A 19,284-nucleotide genomic window follows, 5' to 3' on the forward strand; every position below is an offset into this window, starting at 1 on the left:
TAATTTGTATTCCTTTAAATTTGCTGAGGTTAGATTTGTGACCTAAGATGTGATCAATTTTGGAGTACATTCTGTGGGCTGATTAGAAGAATGTGTACTCAGTTTTATTAGGATGAAATGTTCTGTAGATGTCTGTTAAATCCAAATTTTGAACGGTTAAGTTTAAGTACAAAATTTCTTTGCTTAGCTTCGTTTTGGAGGCTCTTTCCAACACTGCCAAGGAATTGTTAAAATCTCTGACTATTATGATGATGGGGAAAATCAAGTTGTTCATGTTTGTTAGAGTCTTATAAATTGAGACACATCTTGTTTGGGTGCATAAATGTTAATAATTGAAGTCTCATCATGTTAAGTTCTACCCTTATCAAATAGGAAGTGACCATCCTTATCTTTCCTTACTTTTGTTGGTTTAAAGCCTCTTGTATCTGCAAAGAAAATTGCAACACTGCTTTTTCCTGCTTTACATTTGCCTGAAATATAGATGACCATCCCTTCACCCTAAGTCTATATTTATCTTTTAAGATAAGAGGAGATTCTTGTATGCAGCAGATATCTGGCCTATTTGTGTATTCAGTCAGCCAACCTGTGCCTCTTAGAAGGCAATTTAAGCCATTCATATTAATTGAGAATATTGATAAGCCTGGTAGAATTTGGGGTATCGAGTTTTTTGAAAGTCCAGTGGACATTTTTAATCCTTTTGCCATTGTGGAAGTTGAAATTTGATCAAAAATTTCTGAGTGAGTTTACTTTTGTGGTGGAAGATTGTGCTGGTTATTATGGAGTATAGGTCTGAGAATATCCTGGAGAGCTGGTTTAGTCATGTCAAATTTCTTCAACATGTGAATTTCATTAAAGTAATTTCTCCATCATAAATGACTCAGTTTTTCAGGGTACAGGATCCTGGGTTGAAAGTGTTTTTTTGTTTTAGGGAGATTAAAAGTTGATGACCACCCTCTTCTAGCTTGAAAAGGTTTCAGCAGAGAGATCTGCAGTCATTCTAGTATTCTTCCCCTTGTAGTTAATGGTCTTCTTACATCTTGCTGTTTTCAGAATTTTCTCCTTCATGTTAACTTTAGTGAAGTTAATTATGATGTGCCTGGATGGTGTCTTATTTCAGTTGAATTGTGCCAGTATTCTGAAACAGTCTGCTATCTGAATTTCAGAATCTCTTGGCCTATCTGGAAAGTTCTCCTTCATAATCTCATAAAGAAGAGACTCTGTGCCTTATGAAGCAACTTAGTCACCTTCGGGGATTTCTATAAGGTGAATATTAGTTTTCTTCAAATCATCCCAGAGCTCTCTGAGAGGATGATCCGGAGTGTTCAGAAGCTTTGTCTTCAGTGTCAGAAATCCTTTCTTTTGCTTGCTCCATTCTGTTTCTGAGGGATTCCACTGTATTTCTCAGATCTTTGAGGGCTGCAAATTCTTTTTTTTTTTTTATTAATTTCTTTTTTTTTTATTAAATCATAACTGTATACAATGATATGATTATGGGGCATCATACACTCACTTCATAAACCATTTGACACATTTTTATCACAGTGGTTAACATAGCCTTTCCAGCGTTATCTCAGTTACTGTGCCAAAACATTTACATTCTACATTTACCAAGTTTCGTAAATACCCCTGTAATATGCACCACAGGTGTGATCCCACCGATTCCCCTCCCTCTATCCACCCACCCCCTTTCCCACTTCCCCCTATTGTTAAGTTGTAGCTGGGTTATAGCTTTCATGTGAGAGTTCCAAATTAGTTTCATAGTAGAGCAGTGTACATTGGGTATTTTTTCTTCCATGCTGCAAATTCTTGTCTCAATGTGCAAAATCTTTGGTGATTTTGTCCTTGAATTCATTGAATTCTTGAGACAACTTTTGAAATGTTCCTTGAATTTCTAATTCCAACTTTACCTCCATTCTAGTAATCTTATTTGCAACCCAGATTCTGAATTTGATTTCTGACATCTCAGCCATTTGTTTATGAATGGGATCTTCAGTTGTATAATTTCTTGGGGGTGTTGATCTACCCTGGCTATTCATGTTACTGGAGTTTTTCTGCTGATTCCACCCCATGATTATTTTACACCATTTGGCTAGATGAGCAGATAAGGTGATGTTGGGTTGATGGGCTCCTGGAGTAGTGATTAACCAGCCATTTTCCCCAGAGCTAGGACTGGTGTCTGTACATCTTTCCCTAGAACTTTGCAAAAGACCCATACAGTGCTACGGCCTGAGACACTGGGGACATAATTTGGTATGGTGGGGCTAAGTGGCTCTGTCTTTTTTTCAGCTGGTCTCTGTACTACCCTAGTGAATCAGTTACTCTGGGTTGAAGTCTCAACTGTGGAGAAATATCAGCAATTAAGTCATCCTGCCTCCCATGGGCAACAACTGGAAAAGGAAAATCAAACCTTCCCACAACCACACACCCAGGGTACAACTTTGCATAGTTCTTGGGTGATTGGTCCAGTCAGCACTCCGTCTCAAGTGGGAGAGTTCAAAATGTCTCCGGCAGCTAGATAGCAGGCATCTGCTGGCAGCTCAAGCATGATTCATTATGGTGCTCCATGGAGTCAGAAGGACCCATGGCAAGTGTATTAATCTGGGAAGTTTAATGCCTCTTTTCCCACCTTGCAGCTCTGTCACACCCAGTCACTGGTAGCCCTGCATGGCTGTGACCCAGTTCCTTCCAAAGAGCAGATGCTCCAGGCGTTTACACCCGCTGAGTTACAGGGAGATCTATGTCTTCTTGGCCAGGCCTCCACACTCTGCCACCATCTGACAGGGGGAACGGAGGCCTGACGACCTCAGGTGGTTAATGGAAGCTGGGGCACTTCACTCAGTTCCAGCCCCACTTCTGAATGATGTTGCTGAAACTTATATTTTTGCCAAATTTATGATTCTGTCCTGGCTATATTCCCCTGTGGACCAGGTGCTGTTTGAGTTCACTGAAACTGCAACTTAGCCCCAGTGTGTGCCAGTCCCTGGAGCTGGTGTGTCTGTCTCTGCTTCAGTCTGTGTTGGGGCTGGTGCAGTTAGAGCTCACACTCAGCTCTGAGTTCCAGCTTCTGCCCACCTCCCTTTGTCTCATCTCTGATCCCCTGAGGGCCAGGTCCTTCTTAGGCTCACTTAAACAGTCTTGGCTCAGCCCCAACCTGGGAGTATGCCATCTCTGCGCACACATCTTCTATTCTCTGTCCCCACCATACCCCACCCAGGCCGGTACTGCCTCAGGCATACCCTTTACTCATGGGGCCTGCATTACCATACTAGATCTATTTCACCAGTGTCTGCCACCAAAGAAGATGCTTGGCTTTCTCTGGTTGCCCAGAGAGACAGGGAGTGTTTCTCCAAAATATCACCAGGGTTGTGAGCCCTATTGTTCCTGCTGCTGCTGCTCTGTGCCATGGGGCACCACCTCTTCCTGTCCCACACAGTTCCTTCAGTCCATCTTCTCCTCAACCCATCCCACAGAATCAGCACACACCTGCAACAGCCTATGCCCTGTCCACACCTCTGGAGAAAATTCCCAAAATTCCAGACTCCATTGGGGACAGGCTTCCAGACCTCCGGGTGAGAGTGGAGGGGAGTACTGAGAGTTCAGAATTGCAGATAGAGAATATGTACAGTTTTATATAGTTTTATGCCTGGAAGGAGAGGGCCATGGCACCCTAGTCGGGGAAGGAGGTCCAGTTTTTAGAGGGTCTCTCCCATGGGATAAAATGGGAGGATTTTTGCTGCTTGTTTGTTTGTAGAAAGTATACTGTGAGCTGTTCTCAGGGGAAGGGACACCCGTCACTTGGAGATAGATTTTGTATTGGTTGTATCCTTGGGGTTGCAGCTTGCCTCAGCAGGGTCGATGTGCATTCTTCAACCTTCTCTCTTGGCTCAGCTCCAAACCATCAGCTTACTTGCTAAACATCTGTCCTTTAATTCTCTTTCTGGATGGGAGCCTCTGTGGAAAACTGGCTCTAGTTGGCCATCTTGCCTCTGCCCACCCTCATTATGATGTTTTAAAGACTCAATTGTTTGCAGCCATGTGCCACATAATTGGGTTGGCATCAGTATAAGGTTGGCATCAGTATAAATATCTCCTGTGGTTGTAATTTATTTCATATCTTTTTCTTTTCTTTTTTTTTTTTTTTTACAATTTTTGGCCAGTGTTGGGTTTGAACCCACCACCTCTAGCATATGGGGCCAGCACCCTACTCCTTTCAGCCACAAGCGCCGCCCTTTATTTCATATCTTAAATGCCAAACAGCATCTGAGAGTTTTAAGCACAAATGATGGTGGGCACATCCAGGGTGCTTCTCAGCACTCTGACTCAACACAGGACCCCTGACTCAGGGAATCTGCAATCTGCAAAGTGGTAACCTCATTCTCTGGGCTTGTAATAAGAGAAGAGATCTCTCCGATATCCTTGTGATGCAGGATCAGTACTGGAAGAAGGTAATACTTTCTGAACTCAAATGATCAGCCAAAAATCCATTCTACTTCCGGTGCTAAGACCAAGTACCCCTGATTTGAGATGACATGAAGATTTTCCATTGCAACAGTTAAGCTAAAATATGTCTCACTGCCATAGTGGTATATTTCTATATCTATATCTATATCTATATATCTATACATATATATATCTTCTGGCATAAAACATACCTTGAAAGAACATTGCTTATACAAGTTAAAAAATGAAGTCAAAATATAATTACAAGTAAAAAATGAAGTTGATATAAGTAAATGAGTATTTAGCTTCACATACCAGTAATATAAGTCAGATCGAGGTCGAATTCTTCTTTTGTATGTTGAGTTTTGTTTCCTGATATCTGACAGTTAAAAACATTTATTTGTAAAACATAAATCAAGATAAAAATAAAAAAAAATATTTGGCATATATATCAACACTTGACAGTATGTTACAAAACATAAAACATTTTTCTGAACTATAAACATATTTTGACTACTTACTGTCCTTTTGACCACCTTCTCTTCACGTTTCTTTTTCCAAGTTTGATAAAATGCTCGTATCATAACTACAATCCACAGTGGTCGTAATAGAACTGGCCACCTAACAGAAAATTTAAGAGATCTGTTTTTGCTTGAGAAATGAGATTTTTTTCAATATGGACTAAGTCTAAAGCAGTGGTTGCTAACCAGGGGCAATGATCCCTGCTTCTTCTGACTAGGGGATATATGGCAACATCCAGAGGCATGTTGGTTATCACAACTGCTGTCTGGGTGTATGAGGAGGGTGGTGCTATTTACATCTAGAGGACAGTAGCCAGGAATGCTGCTAAACAACATACAATGAATAGTCCTCTTCCACACAACTTCATAAGAAAGAATTATCTGGCCTAAAATGTCAATAATGCTAAAATTGAAAAGTTCTAGTCTAGAGAAATAGTAATACAATAGACACTTGGAATGTATAAATCTGCCTTTTCTGGTGTAAGACCAGCATTTGTAATTTGTCCCCATCAAAATAAATGGAAGGTCCTTGTTCAGCTTTACAATGATTAGTAACAGGGTCACTACAGCTGCTAATGCATTTCAGGTAGGCAGCAGATTGAGATACTTCCCAAGTGGGCTAGCTGGTGTCTGTCCTACCATCAGATATTCCACAGCAGAGAACTGATGGACTGGACTAGTGCTTCTCTAACTTCAGCATGCCAAAATAAGAGTCATCTGGAAAAGGTTAATACACTCTAGATTGCTAGGTCTCAGAGATATTGATTCAGTGGGTCTGGGGTTGAACCTGGGGTATTTTTCTTGTTACATTTTTAGAAAACTTTCAAGTAATGCTGAGGTTGCTGGTCAGCATACTATATTGGCTTAAGTTATTTTCAAACAACCCCCCAAACTTATTACCTAAAATGTTTAGTTGAGGACCTGAATTGTGGTCCTGGGAAATGAAGGTACAGAGAATCCAGCTATTTGACTCATGAATAAGGTCAATGAGCCACCCAACATTTATATCCCAGTTTTGGTTTTGTCTTCAGTTTTCCTCATTTTCATAGTAAAAAAGAATAAGAGAGGGAGAGAATGCCATCACTCTCTCCTACACCTTTTAGTTTCCTGATCCCTAAGAGTTCTAACTTTGCCTTGACTTTCTTCAATTTTACCACAAGTAGACTGTAAAACTCTACTGCTACATTGATATCCATGTCACCACCTGGTTTTCTATTTGGTATGTTTTTGAAAATCATGATTGAATCACTGAAATTTTGTATATGCTCAAATTAATACTCTCTTGGCTACAGGAAACACTCAGATAGAACTTCATGTGTAAGGAATTTGTGATTGAATCACCAATGGAAATTTTGTATAAGTTAGTAGAAGAGGTGAAGTGCCCCTTTGTATACTTCTTTGTATACTTCATTTTCTATCCAACTAACCATAACTTTTATATAAATTCCCCACTGCCCCTTAAACACCACAGTCTTTTAGTTTCAAAGTATGTGGAAATTGATCCAAACATTTTGTTTTTAAGTAGCCTATTTGGTACATAATTGGAATATTCAACCAAAAAGATTCTATAGAATAAAAGCCATGAAAAAGTAGCCTATCTGGTATAGAATCAGAATGAGAATATTCGATTAAAAATATTCTGTAGAATAAAAGCCATGGCAAATGCAAAAAAGAGAAAAACGTGGAGAGTTAAGTTACATGTTTCATACCTGGGGATGTATCTGATGGATTTGGTGTCCTGAGCAATGTAAAAGATGTCAATTACGAGAATCGTGACTATAATGAAACCATCCAAGATTTTAAAGAGGTCAGTAAAATAACGCTGTTTTCTGTAACATAAAAAGTAAATATAAGTTCATCCCCCCCAAGAAGAAATAGAAATATTTTTAAGACCATTAATTACTCGACTCATCTCCAGTAAGAATTCTACTTTAATGAATAATTAAAAATGCATTTTCCAGATTAAGCTAAAAGAAATAATGTAACATTAACAGAAAGTTTTCAAATAGTAAATTTGTATTCATCATTTGATACATATAGTTAATGACAAAAGCATCCATCTAGAAATTATAGTAAGACATACAGCCAAACCACTGAGCAAGAGGCAGATCTTGTCCTCATGTAGATGGGATGTTGGGCAGTACTACTGGGTAATGGAAGCCAACTATGTCACAGCCCTACAGCAGCTGGAGCAGAGCATTGTTTAAGGGAGTTTATGAGAGGGAGAAAGGACCACTATTTTGGCCAGCAAATTCACGGTTTGGCTTTGTACCCATAATGGAATTCTGATAGTTTGATATAGCCTTCCCTGGGCAGAGGTGGACTTTTATCCACCATGCCCTCCTCCAACACTGGCTCCTTTAGATATAGGCACTAGGCCTTCAGGAAATGCTGCTTCCAAGTCTAGAGCAACCCCTTTCAGGCTGTGAGCTGACAGTGGGTAACTGTCCTTGGCTCATGGCAAGAGGACAGAAAATCAGTAGGAAAGGAAACAAACTGCCTTCTGAGGTGCCTTGGAGGAAGTGAGGCTGGGGAACCTAGCTCCTGACTCCCACAGCTGTCCAGCCCCAGGGTTTGCCACCCCCCACTTTCTCAGAAAGTTGGCAAGCAGAGGAAATCAGCTGCTGCCTCCTTGTCAAGTCTCACTGATGGTGTGAGCTTGCCTCAGATGTCTGCTCCTTAATGCAAGTTTCAATTTGCACTGAGGAGGGGATGATTATTCTTAGTGAACGTATTAATTCATCAAGTAATTAATTCATGCATGTTCCTCATCATGATGTGCGTGTAGACACATCGGCATCCTGGCCTCTTTGTGAAATCCCTTGAAACTTTATGTATCAGAGGAACCACCAAGAATACACATACACTGTTAGAGACTTGAGGGACATTTGCAACAATTATACTATGAAAGCACAGTCTAGGAAAAATTGGGATTTGAATTATTGCTTACCGTGGACCACACTTTTGAGGAACATTTATTTATTTTGAGACAGAGTTTCACTTTGTTGCCCCTGGTCGAGTGTCATGGTGTCATAGTTCACAGCAACCTCAGACTCTTGGGCTCAAGTGATTCTCTTGCTTCAGCCACCCGAGTAACTGGGACTACAGGTGCCCACCACAAGGCCCAGCTACTTTTAGAGACAAGGTCTTGCTCTAGCTTAGATCTGGTCTCAAGCTCATAAGCTCAGGCAATTCACCTGCCTCGGCCTCCCAGAGTGCTGGGATTACAGGCATGAGCCACTGTGCCCAACCACAGAAAATTATTTTGATAGAGGGACACATTTGGCTGGGTTGACCTGCAATTAGCAGGTCATTTTGAGATGCTTTTTATAACAGTACAAAATGTCTTTGTGTGTTGGAAAGTATTCAAACTTACCCTTCTACGAATGTTCGAGCTAATAAGTCGACAAAAAAAAATACAGCAATGCCCATAGAAACAAAGCGACATTCCATAGGGATGGAAACTTGATTCTTAAACATTAGGTCTGTAAGTACGAGAGCCACATCCAATAAGATAAGCAGAGCTCCAAATAGTCTGCAATAAATAAAGAGTGAGAATAAAGATAAAGGTGCTTTTGCCCCTATTGTTAGAATATATTTAGGCCAATGAGCAGCTACCAAAATGTCATTTAGCATTAAACTTTTCAGTGGCTGGAAAAAACTGTATTGCCTTAGAATCACAGAAAAATCATTCAGTTTTCACCCAACAGAAGCAGCAGTTGTTAGCAAATCAAAGTCCCATCAAACCACTTTCAAATACGTTATCATACTCTTTAATAGTAGTCACATCTGACTAACACTCCAAGATAGAACAGGAAATCTGAATTAGAATTTCATATGCCTGTTTGTAAATGCTTCTTAAGATTTGAGAATTTCAGGAGGAGTTTATACCAATTTCTCATAATAAAGAAAACCTCATTAATCTGGATAATTCTTAACAATTTAATAATAAGAAAGAAAAGAGGGCATGACTAACATAAGCCCTTAAAAGACCACTTTGATCAGTAAGATCTTTTCATGAGTGAGATTTTCAACAAGTATGTGAGCAAATTCATAGGTGTGTCTGGCAAAGTCATGGGCACATGAGAAAGACCTCAGTGTCTTAAATAGTTACATTATTAAACTCTAAAGTGCCTCCTGAGGCTTTCTCTTACATAGTCTAAACACATTCTTCATAAATTGCTTATCTCTTTGCATAATCTATAAAGATGTATCAGTCTTCCAAGTACTTTTTTATAATTGCAACTGAAATTAAAATATTGTGAATCGGAGACAGAGCATGATGGCAGACAGGATGGATGCTTAGCCTATCTCTCTCAAATCATCAGGTGAGAGCGAGGCGGCTCTAGATATTTTACCCTTGTGGAATATTCATGCGGATAGGCAGCTAGAGTTGTGCAGCGAATTGGTGGATTGCTGTTTTTGAGGTCTAATCCAAGGCCATGGACTCTGCTGTAGAAATTTCCCCTACTGTGCCAGCGGCTGGTGGTGGCAGCCAGCCCCTCTCCCACAGAGGTCTGCAGTTCCCATTTCGTGGGGAAACCTAGGTATTTGATGAAAATTTCAATGCAGTGTGGATTTCTGAGCGGAGTTTGGTGACCAGAAAGGGGAGCCGTTCAGAGCTGCAGGGGCTAGGGAGCCTGATAGAAAATTAAGGGGAAAGGATCCCACAGGAAACATACATTTTGAATGTCAGAAATGGCGGACACCTTTTCTAGGAACAACAGGTGTGATTGAATAGACCGGACCATTCCAGGCAGGGAATATTGGTGTGGATTAGCAGTTCGGGGTGTGCAGTGAACTGGCGGGTTGCTGGACTCAAAAATGAGATTCTGAGCCACGGAAACATACTGAAAGGTCTCAGCACTAGCGCCACTGAAGTGGCAGCCATTGGCAAACAGCCCCTCCCACACAGACAATACCAGTTCCCAGTTCCCGGAGAATCTGGGAGCTGAGTGGAAAGATTTGTGAAGCATGGAATCCTGCACAGAGTTTTGAGGTCAGATGGGGGGCCATCTGGAACAGAACAGCTGAAGTTAGGCAACAGTTAGGAAACAGACATATATTGAAACTTAAAAAATGGCTACAGGCCAGGTATGGTGGTTACCGTGGTAACAATGTAAACTATGAATCAGGTATAAGCCTGGGAACCACTCACCGCACTACCTGATGTCCAGAAAATATATTGCAATATAAATACATTCCTACTAAACTTGACCCCTACACCATACATATATATACACACAAGAATAATATTTTTTTAGTTGGTGCCTTTTTATTTCTTTTTTTTTTCTCTCTTTTTTTCATCCTTTTATTGGAGGAATTATTGTTAATTTTTTTCCTCTTTTTAAAATTTTTTATTAATACTATTTCTTTCCTTTTTCTCTTCCTATTCTTATCTTCTAATAGTTGCTTAGAGTGCTAGATCATATTTTTAGAGTTTTTTTCCAATTATTTTATATCATTATTTTTGTTGTAGTTTTTGTCTGTATGTTTGTGTTTCTGATTGTTCATGCATCTGTGGGCTTGTGTGTATGGTAGCCTTTTTATCTGTTTATTTGCTCATTTGGTTTCAGTGTGTTTTGGGTTTTGCTAAATCTTCAGGTCAGCTACTTTCCCTAACTCCAATTTTCACATTCAATAAGAACAAGGGAGAATGGGGGTGATGGCTGGCTGGAGCCATCTCTCAACAGAAGCTCCAGTCCAGAGGGAGAGATAACTGCCAGAAAGAACCCAACAAAGCTGAAGGAAGGGAGCCAAGCTGAGAGATGAGATAGATAATTGCTCATCTTCCCTGCTGGGGCAAGTCTCAACTCCAAAGAAACTAATTTCGGGTACAGATCTTATCCCAAAGAGGTTGTGTGGCTATCCCGTCACCTAAGAGAGTTGCTTGCTTGCTGTGTGATTTCTGCTAATGAGCGATGAACTGAGGCTCTACTTCCTCACCCCACAGGAGGGAATTGCTGGAAGTTGGGACTCCTTGTCCAGCGAGCCCCTGCTGTAAGCCCAGAAATTCCCTTGTCTGGTAGGAAGTTTGAACAAATATTTTCCCTGCCACCTTGAACTTCCTGCCTACCCCTCCCCACTGGCCTGGCAGTCTAGAAGTCCAACCCCTGCAGAAAACAGATTGTCTGCACTTCTTGGCTAGGATCGGGCATTGCATAGACAGAAGCAGTACAGCTGTGCTGCATCTGTGAATCCAGTAACTGTACAGAAAGACATAGAGGGAAAGGTGACTGACTTGGCCCAGGTAAAGTGTATCTCAGCAGCAGACAGAGGCTTGGGTTTCTGCACTGCCGGTGGAGGCTCGGAAACTCCTGAGGTGCATGAACCCAAGAGTAGACACCTCCCACCCAACATCAGCATTAATAGAGTGATCCTGCTGGGGTATAATTCTGGAAAGTCATCTCCCCAACTCTATTGCCTGCCAGAGGGAACCAGACTTCACCCTGTAGGGATACCAGAGCTGCAGAACAGTGGCAACAAAGATGCACTTGCTGAGGGAGAAATTCTTTTGCTGTCTGGATATCCTCAAGTTTAGATTGAGCTCAGGTGGAACTTTCTTCAGCTGCCATTGAGCATCTGAGGCAGGCAGACCTCAGTTTCCCCTGCTGTATGGTGACAGACTGTGGTATCCATGAGAAGGAGGAGGCAGTGTCCTTATTTTGACTCTGGCAGGCACATAGCCTTGGCACATTTGCTTTTTGGACAAAACTGGGCCATCAAAACTGGGTTAACAGAGACTACTGGTGGGGCTACCAGAGACTGGGGTGACCAGAGTCTGGTGGTGAAGGGTGAGCAAGGTGGGGAAAGAGGCATCAACCCCCTTGCTCCAAATCTCCTACTGGACGGACCTTTCTGACTCCTTGGAGCACCAGAGGCACTCAAACCACACTTGAGCTACCAGTACTCACCTAATGTCTAGTTGCTGGAGATCTTTGAACTCTCCAGCTAGAGAGTGGGTGCTGTTTGGGACAATTGGTTTGGAATTCTTGAACTGGACAAATCACCTGAGGACCCGCCAAGGTGGTACCCAGTTTTTCTGTAGTGGGAAGGTTTTATTGTCCTCTTCCAGGTATTACTGGTGGGGGAAGTGATGACCTAGTTGCTTGTGTTTCTCCAAATCTGAGACTGCAATCCAGAGTCATTTATTCACTAGGACTGGACAGAGATCGGCTGAATACAAGACAGAACCACCTACCCCCACCACACGAAGCAGGCCTCTAAAGTCACAGACTGTAGTACTGTACAAGCCTTTTGCAAAGTTATAGAGGAAAAGCTGCAGTGAACAGTCCCAGTTCCTTGGTGAAGGGCTGGTCAACCACCACCCCAGAAGTCTCCAATCCAATTTCACCTTACCTGCTTATCTAGGTAAACACTGAAAAACAATCATGCGGCAGAATCAGCAAAAAACCTCTGGCAACATGAATAACCAGAACAGTACAACTCCCCGAAGGAATGACAAACCAGCCAAACCAGAGGATCCCACTCACAAACAAATGGCTGAGATGTCCAAAATCAAATTTAGAATTTGGATTGCAAATAAGATCAACAGAATGGAAGTAAATATGGATTTAGAAATTGTAGGATTAATTCAGAAGATGTCCCAAGAATTCAATGAATTCAAAGACAAAATTATCAAAGATTTAGACACATTGAGAAAAGAAGTTGCAGCCTTACATGATATGAGAAATATGGTAGAATCCCTCAGGAACAGAATGGAACAGGCAGAAGAAAGGATTTCCAACATTGAACACAAAGCTTTTGAACAATCCCAAATGCTCAAAGAGGAAGAGAAGTGGACAGCAAAAACAGATCATTCTCTCAGAGAGCTCTGGGATAATTCAAAGACAACTAATATTTGCCTTATAGGGATCCCTGAAGGTGATGAAGTAGCTTCACAAAGCACAGAGGCTCTTCCTCAGGAGATTATGAAAGAGAACTTTCCAGACATGCCAAGAGATCCTGAAATCCAGATAGCAGGCAGTTTCAGAACCCAGCATGACTCTACCCGAATAAGACATCCCCCAGGCACAGCATAATTAACTTCACTAAAGTTAATAGGAAGGAGAAAATCCTGAAGGCAGCCAGACATAAAAGTACAATAACCTACAAGGGGAAGAATATTAGAATGACTGCAGATCTCTCTGCTGAAACCTTTCAAGCTAGAAGAGGGTGGTCATCAAATTTTAATCTCCTAAAACAAACTCAGGATCCTGAATCCAGCTAAACTGAGTTTCATTTACGATGGAGAAATTAAATATTTTAGTGACATTCACATGTTGAAGCAATTTGCCATAACTAAACCAGCTCTCCAGGATATCTTCAGACATATCCTCCATAATGACCAGCACCATTCTCCACCATAAAAGTAAACTCACTCTGAAACTTCTGATCAAATTCCAACTTCCACAGTGGCAAAAGGATTAAAAATGTCCACTGGTCTTTCGAAAAACTTGATACCCAAAATTCTACCAGGCCTATCGATACTCTCAATTAATGTGAATGGCTTAAATTGTCCTCTAAAGAGGCACAGGTTGGCTGACTGGATACATTAACTCAGACCAGATATCTGCTGCATACAAGAATCTCCTCTTATCTTAAAAGATAAATATAGACTCAGGGTGAAGGGATGGTCATCTATATTCCAGGCAGATGGAAAACAGAAAAAGGCAGGTGTTGCAATTGTATTTGCAGATACAATAGTCTTTAAACCAACAAAAGTAAGGAAAGATAAGGAGAGTCACTACATATTTGTTAAGGGCAATACTCAATATGATGAGATTTCAATTATTAATATTTATCCACCCGACCAAAATGCACCTCAATTTATAAGAGAAACTCTAACGGACATGAGCTCCATCCAGCTCGTTGATTTCCATCCAGCTCCATCCCTATAAGCTCCATAGTAGTCAGAGATTTTAAAACCCCTTTAGTGGTTTTGGATAGATCCTCCAATAAGAAGCTAAGCAAAGAAATTTTAGATCTAAATTTAACTATTCAATGTTTGGATTTAACAGACATCTACAGAATAATTCATCCTAACAAAACTGAATACACATTCTTCTCATCAGCCTATGGAACATACTCCAAAATCAATCACATTTTAGGTCACAAATCTAACCTCAGCAAATTTAAAAGAGTAGAAATTATTCCTTACATCTTCTTGGACCATCATGGAATAAAAGTGGAACTCAGAAACAAGAAGAATCTGTATACTCATACAAAAACATGGAAACTAAATAACCTCATGCTGAATGATAGCTAGGTCATAGATGAGATTAAGAATGAAATTAACAAATTTTTGGAAGAAAACGACAATGAAGACATGAATTATCAGAACCTCTGGGATACCACAAAGGCAGTCCTAAGAGGGAAATTTATAGTACTGCAAGCCTTCCTTAAGAGAATGGAAAGAGAGGAAGTTAACAACTTAATGGGACATCTCAAGCAAATGAAAAGGAAGAACATGCCAATCCCAAACCCAGTACAAGAAAAGAAATGACCAAAATCAGAGCAGAATTAAATAAAATTGAAAACATAAGAATTATACAACAGATCAATAAATCAAAAAGTTGGTTTTTTGAAAAGGTCAATAAAATAGATAAACCTTTGGCTAACCTAACCAGGAAAAAAAAAAAGAGTAAAATCTCTAATTTCATCAATCACAAATGGTAAAGACAAAATAACAACAGACTCCTCAGAAATTCAAAAAATCCCTAATGAATACTACAAGAAATTTTGTTCTCAGAAATAAGAAAATCTAAAGGAAATCAATGAATAACTGGAAGCATGCCACCTCCCAACACTTAGCCAGAATAAAGTGGAAATGTTGAACAGATCTATATCAAGTTCTGAAATAGCATCAACCATACAAAATCTCCCTATAAAGAGGAGCCCGGGACCAGATGGCTTCACATCAGAATTCTACCAAACCTTTAAAGAGGAATGAGTACCTATATTGCTCAAACTTTTCCAAAATACAGAAAAAGAAGGAATACTACCCAACACATTCTATGAAGCAAACATCACCTTGATCCCTAAACCAGGAAAAGACCCAACAAGAAAAGAAAATTATAGACCAATATCACTAATGAATATTGATGCAAAATATTCAACAAGATCCTAGCAAACAGAATCCAGAGTGAAACAAATAATACACCATGACCAAGTGGGTTTTATCCCACAGTCTCAAGGCTGGTTCAATATACGTAAATCTATAAATATAATTCAGCACATAAACAAAAAGCAATGACCATACGATTCTCTCAATTGATGCAGAAAAAGCTTTTGATAATATCCAGCATCCCTTCATGATCAGAACTCTTAAGAAAATTGGTATAGAAGGGACATTTCTTAAGTTGATAGAGGCCATCTACAGCAAACCCACAGCTAATATGGTATTGAATGGAGTTAAACTGAAATAATTTCCATTCAGATCAGGACCCAGGCAATGTTGTCCATTGTCTTCACTGCTCTTTAACATTATGATGGAAGTTTTAGCCATTGCAATTAGGGAAGAAAAGGCAATCAAGGGTATCCATAGAGGGTCAGAAGAGATCAAACTTTCACTCTTCGCAGATGATATGATTGTATATCTGGAATATACCAGGGATTCTACTACAAAACTCTTAGAAGTGATCAAGGAATACAGCAATGTCTCAGGTTACAAAATCAACACTCAAAAATCTGTAGCCTTTATATATAGCAACAATAGCCAACCTGAAAAAACAGTCAAGGGGGCAGTGCCTGTGGCTCGGTCGGTAGGGCGCCGGCCCCATATACTGAAGGTGGCAGGTTCAAGCCCGGCCCTGGTCAAACTGTAACCAAAAAATAGCCGGGCATTGTGGCGAGCGCCTGTAGTCCCAGCTACTCGGGAGGCTGAGGCAAGAGAATCGCTTAAGCCCAGGAGTTGGAGGTTGCTGTGAGCTGTGTGAGGCCACGGCACTCTACCGAGGGCCATAAAGTGAGACTCTGTCTCTACAAAAACAAAAACGAACAAACAAAAAAAACAGTCAAGGACTCTATTCCATTCACAGTAGCACCAAAGATGAAATATTTGGAAGTTTACCTGACAAAGGACGTGAAAGATCTCTATAAAGACAACTATGAAAATCAAAGAAAAGAGATAGCTGAAGATGTTAAGAAATGGGAAAACATACCATGCTCATAGCAGGGAACAATCTACATTGTCAAAATGTCTATACTACCCAAAGCAATATACAACTTTAATGCAATCCCTATGGAATATCCTTTGTCATACTTTAAAGATCTCAAAAAAATAATACATTGTTTTATATGGAGTCAGAAAAAAACCTCGAATAGCCAGGACATCACTCAGAAATAAAAACAAAGCAGGAGGAATCACGCTACCAGACCTCACAGTATACTATAATTTGATAGTGATCAAAACAGCATGGTATTGGCACAAAAACAGAGAGGTAGACGTATGGAACAGAATAGAGAACCAAGAAATAAACCCAGCTACTTACCGTTATCTGATCTTTGACAAGCCAGTTAAAAACATTCAATGGGGAAAAGATTCCCTATTTAACAAATGGTGTTGGGTGAACTGGCGGGCAACCTGTAGAAGACTGACACTGGACCCACACCTTCCATCATTAACTGTGATAGACTCTCACTGGATCAAAGATTTCAACTTAAGACATGAAACTCTCAAAATACCAGAATAAAGTTCAGGGAAAAATCTTGAAGTGATCTGCCAAATATTTCATGAGGAGGACCTCCATGCAATTGAAGCAGCATCAAAAATACACTACTGGGACCTGATCAAACTAAAAAGCTTCTGCACAGCCAAGAACACAGTAAGTAAAGCAAGCAGACAGGCCTCAGAATGGGAGACGATATTTGCAGGATATGTCTCCGACAAAGCTTTAATAAACAGAATCCACAGAGAACTCAAACGTATTAGCAAGAATAGAGCAAGTGATCCCATCTCAGGCTGGGCAAGGAACTTGAAGAGAAACTTCTCTGAAGACAGGCGCAGGGCCTACAGACATATGAAAAAATGCTCATCATCCTTAATCATCAGAGAAATGCAAATCAAAACTACTTTGAGATATCATCTAACTGCAGTAAGATTAGCCCATATCACAAAATCCCCAAACCAGAGATGTTAGCATAGATGTGGAGAAAAGGGAACACTTCTACATTGCTGGTGGGAATACAAACTCATACGTTCCTTTTGGAAAGAGATTTGGAGAATACTTAGAGATCTAAAAATAGACCTGCCATTTGATCCTATAATTCCTCTACTAGGTATATATCCAGAAGACCAAAAATCAAAGTATAACAAAGATATTTGTATTAGAATGTTTTATTGCAGCCCAATTCATAATTGCTAAGTCATGGAAAAAGCCCAAGTGCCCATCTATTCATGAATGGATTAATAAATTGTGGTATATGTACACCATGGAATATTACGTAGCCGTAAAGAAAGATGGGGACTATACCACTTTCATGTTTACATGGATGGAGCTGGAAAATATTCTTCTTAGCAAGGTATCTCAAGAATGGAAGAAAAAGTACCCAATGTACTCAGCCTTAATATGAAACTAATTTATGGCTTTCATATGAAAACTATAACCCAATCTCAGCACAAGAATATGGGGAAAGGGGCAAGGGAGGCGAGGGGAGAGGGGAGGATGGGTGGATGAAGGGTAATTAATGGGTCCACACCTATGGTGCATCTCAGAAGGGTAAAGGTGAAATTTACTAAATGTAGAATATAAAAGTCTGAACACAATATTTAAGAAAAAGCCATGAAGGCTATGTTAACCAGTCGATAAAAATATTTCAAACTGTATATAAAATTATCACATTGTACCTCATGATTGCATTATTGTACACAGCTATGATTTAATAAAAAATATTATGAATTCAAAAGAAAGTGATTATACTGTGCAAATCTGCAGCGTGGCATGAAATCTTACTCTCATGTTGAGAAGAAGTTTGAATACAATGTTTCTAGAATTTAAGTGATTCCAGGTGAATATTTAATAAAACACTTACAGAATTTGAACCCCGATTGCTTCATTAGTTTTACTTTAAGAGGCAAAAAAACCCCACATTAATATGTGACTATTAGTCTTAGGCAAATGCCATATCTTTGCAAGTCTTAATGTCCCACTTAAAACAAAATTCCAAGATAAATGAAATTACCTTAAACGGGGCACATGGGTCATTTGGCAACATACTACCAGAGGAAATGCTTTCGGCTTTATTGTTTTCAAATCCTTTCTCACTAATAATACTGACATTAAATGCCCTATGTGTTTAACATATGTCCTTTTCTAGAGTCTCACATACCCAAATGCGTAAGATGACATAATTAATCGCAAGAGTTTCTTCATCTTCCCCCTGCAAAAAGAAATAAAAATAAAATTCATCACAGATTTCCTCTAACACATATAGGAATACAGAACACTAAGGTCTTCGTCAATATAATTTTAACAAAAAATTCTTCAAAAGTGTATTTAAAAATACTTTTCACCAATAACTATTATTTTTACCTTTTTGTTTCATAAGGTTCTTTTCACTTTTCTATCTAGAATATATGTGAATAAAACACTAAGTTTTAGATGATTTTCAAAGCACTTTATGCTTTGTTATTATATTTTATACAGATGTTAATTTTACTTGTCTTATGAATTTGTTACAAAACAACACCCAGCAAACGGACATCATAGCTAGAATTATCGCCAGTTTACAGTTGAATCATCTGAAGTTTAAAGAGGTTTAAACTTGACTTGCGGAGTGTCAAGAGACGATCAGATGCCAAAGCCAAGATCATCCCCCTGGGCTGAAACACCAACATTTCTCATGGGGACTACTGCAAATGTGTCCTAGATCCATGCAATGAAGTTTTGTAATTTGAATAGGAAATAAAACATAAGAAAACCTATTTTATTTTTTTTTGGAGTAGAGGAAGAGGAAAGTAATTGTTCCCTTTCTCAATCTGTCTAAATTTTGTCCTATCCCCGGGCAGCTCTGTTACAGAACTATTCAGCTAATATTCAGTCATAAAATTTAATTAAGTAGCAGAATGAACTATTCATTGATTATTCATGATGAAAATGTTCTAGAAAATGGAAATTCAGGGTCATTTGAAGAACTGTTTGTATTCACTAAGTTGCCCCCCTTTGTTTCCTATGTCATCTTTGTGTAGACACCAACAAATTGCAACAGTGTTCCAGTTAATTTCCCCTTTGGTAGTGCTCTCTCTCTCCAACATTGGCAAAGCTGATGAATGGTTATGGAATGGGACAAGAGAGAGGGAGAAGAAAAATCTCCTGAATATTTG

General features: G+C 39.7%; 1 protein-coding gene across 1 annotated transcript in view; it reads right to left on the minus strand.

The window, feature by feature from the left end:
* Positions 1-19,284, minus strand: part of LOC128566490 (phosphatidylinositol 3,4,5-trisphosphate 3-phosphatase TPTE2-like) — a 99,627-nt gene that overhangs the window by 62,130 nt on the left and 18,213 nt on the right. The window contains exons 6-10 of the mRNA XM_053563332.1: positions 18,291-18,341; positions 8,338-8,496; positions 6,671-6,790; positions 4,962-5,061; positions 4,756-4,819 (exon numbers count right to left, since the gene is read on the minus strand). Of these exons, the coding sequence (XP_053419307.1) occupies positions 4,756-4,819; positions 4,962-5,061; positions 6,671-6,790; positions 8,338-8,496; positions 18,291-18,341 (494 nt within the window). The remainder of the gene's footprint in view (positions 1-4,755; positions 4,820-4,961; positions 5,062-6,670; positions 6,791-8,337; positions 8,497-18,290; positions 18,342-19,284) is intronic.

The sequence above is a fragment of the Nycticebus coucang genome, chromosome 15, assembly GCF_027406575.1.
Source record: "Nycticebus coucang isolate mNycCou1 chromosome 15, mNycCou1.pri, whole genome shotgun sequence".
NCBI lineage: Eukaryota > Metazoa > Chordata > Mammalia > Primates > Lorisidae > Nycticebus > Nycticebus coucang.